Source organism: Odontomachus brunneus, unplaced genomic scaffold (genome assembly GCF_010583005.1).
Source record: "Odontomachus brunneus isolate Ranch 3 - 2012 unplaced genomic scaffold, Obru_v1 Obru_scaffold_064, whole genome shotgun sequence".
NCBI lineage: Eukaryota > Metazoa > Arthropoda > Insecta > Hymenoptera > Formicidae > Odontomachus > Odontomachus brunneus.
Window position 1 is genome coordinate 613,218 of NW_022639514.1, and position 2,369 is coordinate 615,586.

At 30.9% G+C, this 2,369-nt stretch overlaps 1 protein-coding gene across 3 annotated transcripts in view; it reads right to left on the reverse strand.

The window, feature by feature from the left end:
- Positions 1-2,369, reverse strand: part of LOC116846438 (serine--tRNA ligase, cytoplasmic) — a 9,574-nt gene that overhangs the window by 4,366 nt on the left and 2,839 nt on the right. For 2 of the 3 annotated variants that reach the window (XM_032820240.1, XM_032820241.1), the window contains one exon: positions 1,352-1,636. In XM_032820240.1, the coding sequence (XP_032676131.1) occupies positions 1,352-1,636 (285 nt within the window). Of the gene's footprint in view, positions 1-1,351; positions 1,637-1,904; positions 1,986-2,221; positions 2,273-2,369 lie in introns of those variants that run through there. The other variant, XM_032820242.1, reaches the window with a different exon arrangement.

A 2,369-nucleotide genomic window follows, 5' to 3' on the forward strand; every position in this document is an offset into this window, starting at 1 on the left:
TTGGGACTTGGTGCAATGATAACTTTTTATCAGCATGGCGAAAACTATAACATAGTGAAATTTCAGCTAATTTAACCGAAAACCATTTTCCATAGATTTTGTGCGGGGTCCTTTATACATTAAGTCAAACTGAACAAAAAAGTCTTCTAACATTTTGCAAATGACCACATAGATTTTTAGATATTAATAAAAGAAAATTGTTATATAACTGTGTATCATAATGTACAAATTTTCTTTAATTAATATCTAAAAATCTGTGGTCACTTGCAAAATGGTAGAGAACTTTTTTGTTCAAAATAAGACTTTTTTTCTAAACTTTCAGTTTCAATCTAATCTACATGAGAGCAAATATCGCTATCACAATTCATCTGCCATATCACACGTGATCATTTCCTAATCTTTTTTAATAACTCAAAATTTTACGTGACTGTTTGTAAAATAGTAGAAGAATCTTGTGTTCAATTTTATTTAATGTATATGTATATGAGGTATAGGACAATATGTCAGATATCCTAAATTCAGATATATTGTAGAGAAAATGGTTGAGAGATTTTCAACAAGAATAAAGTGGGAGATGGCATTGTTTACATTTTCTTAAAAAATGGCTATTATATTATCACCAATTTCTGGTAATATTTCTTTCAATGTGCAGCCATGTAAACTATTTTATAGTTAGATGTATTACAATTGCATATCAAGAACGTTTTGTTTTTGCTAAAATCTTTCACCTAATTAAATTAATAAGTCCATCATATACTAAAACAACAGATCCTAAAAAGATTAGCAAAAACTCTTAAGCAAGATTTAAGTTTAAATAACTCTTATCTTTCAAATATTTCTTTATAAATTTTTCTGTATATCTGAACTCGAATCATGTGTCAAGGGGGGGTCGTTATTAATATTTTTATTTTCTTATTTTATTTTATTTTAATATACGATAAACTCATAATAATATGAAAGATTTCCGGATAATATTTCGACAGAATGCAAATCTTGGATAAGAGCCTTAGCTAGTCTTTTAAAAACTCGCTATTTTAGTACACATTGGAGATGGATCTGTTTTTGTTTTTTTTACTCGTTTGTCACATAATGTAAGCACAGAAACTGATTCAAATGAATATACTGTTTACAATAGAAACAGTAACTTATGATGTTTTGAAGAAAACATTAAAATTTCAAATTTCATTTTATATCTCAACAACCAACTTCAACTTTTTACTTAGTTCTTTTTAGATATCACTTTCACTTCTTTTCTATATCTCAAATTAGAAAAAAATTAGTGATATGCTCCTTTTTGGATATTTGTCAAAATTAAGATAAGTCTTTTAAATACAGCTGTATATATAAATACCTTGTACAATTCCTCATCAAACTGAGAAAGTTGAGCTACTTCCTGCATCGCATCCTTCCGCATAATAAACGGTGTATAAAGAGGTTTGTAACCTTTCTTGAATAACTTCTTCAATGCTAGTTGCATTAAGGCTTGTTGAAGGAACACTGCTGGTCCAGTCAGGAAATAACCTCGTCCACCTGATACTCCTGTTCCACGTTCTCCATCCATTCCATCAATCATGTGGATCAAGTCAACATGAGAGTACTTTTTCTTCACATTGCAATCTCCCCAAGTTCTTTCTACCTGAAACACAAGTGGTTATTAAAGATCAACTACTATAACTTGTTTTAGCCATAAATAAAAAAGGAACAGGATTGAGTAATTTTTCTTTTAGCTTAACTAAGTTAAGCTTAAAGTTGATAGTTTACAAAATTAACTTAGTTAAGTTGAAAATTATATAAACAAGAGCTAACTTAACTAAAAGTTAAGTTAAAATTTACTTATCCAAATTAAAAGTTAATTATGCAAAGTAATATATTTTCTTAGTAATTATCCAGTTTAGCGACCTCACCTCCGATTTCGGTGAAAGTAGGCTCAATCGACGTGTTTTTGCATGCCAAACAACTTTTTTCTCTGACAAAATCGTCGCTCTCTATTGCAAAGCGAGATATTAATTGTTAAAGATGCTAGATTTGATAGGTTAAGAAACCCGTCATTGCAACGTAAAGTCTGTTAGTTAGAGTTGCACTTACTGTAACGCAGTGTACAGTAACTTCATGAAAATACTTAAATTAAGAATATTTTTAATATATTTGATATTTATAACACGGGAAAGATATCAAACGACGAGCGGAGGGCTGCGTCCTCCGCAACCCTCTAAAAACTAACCAAATCCAATCTATCGTTACATTGGTCATCGGTCATTGTTTATTAAAAAATGTCCAACCTTTTTTCTCAACTTTTTAATAAACAATGATTGCGGCCATCACCCCATCGTGGTGCGGGGGTCTGGGGGGGGGGGGGGGAGCCCCCCACT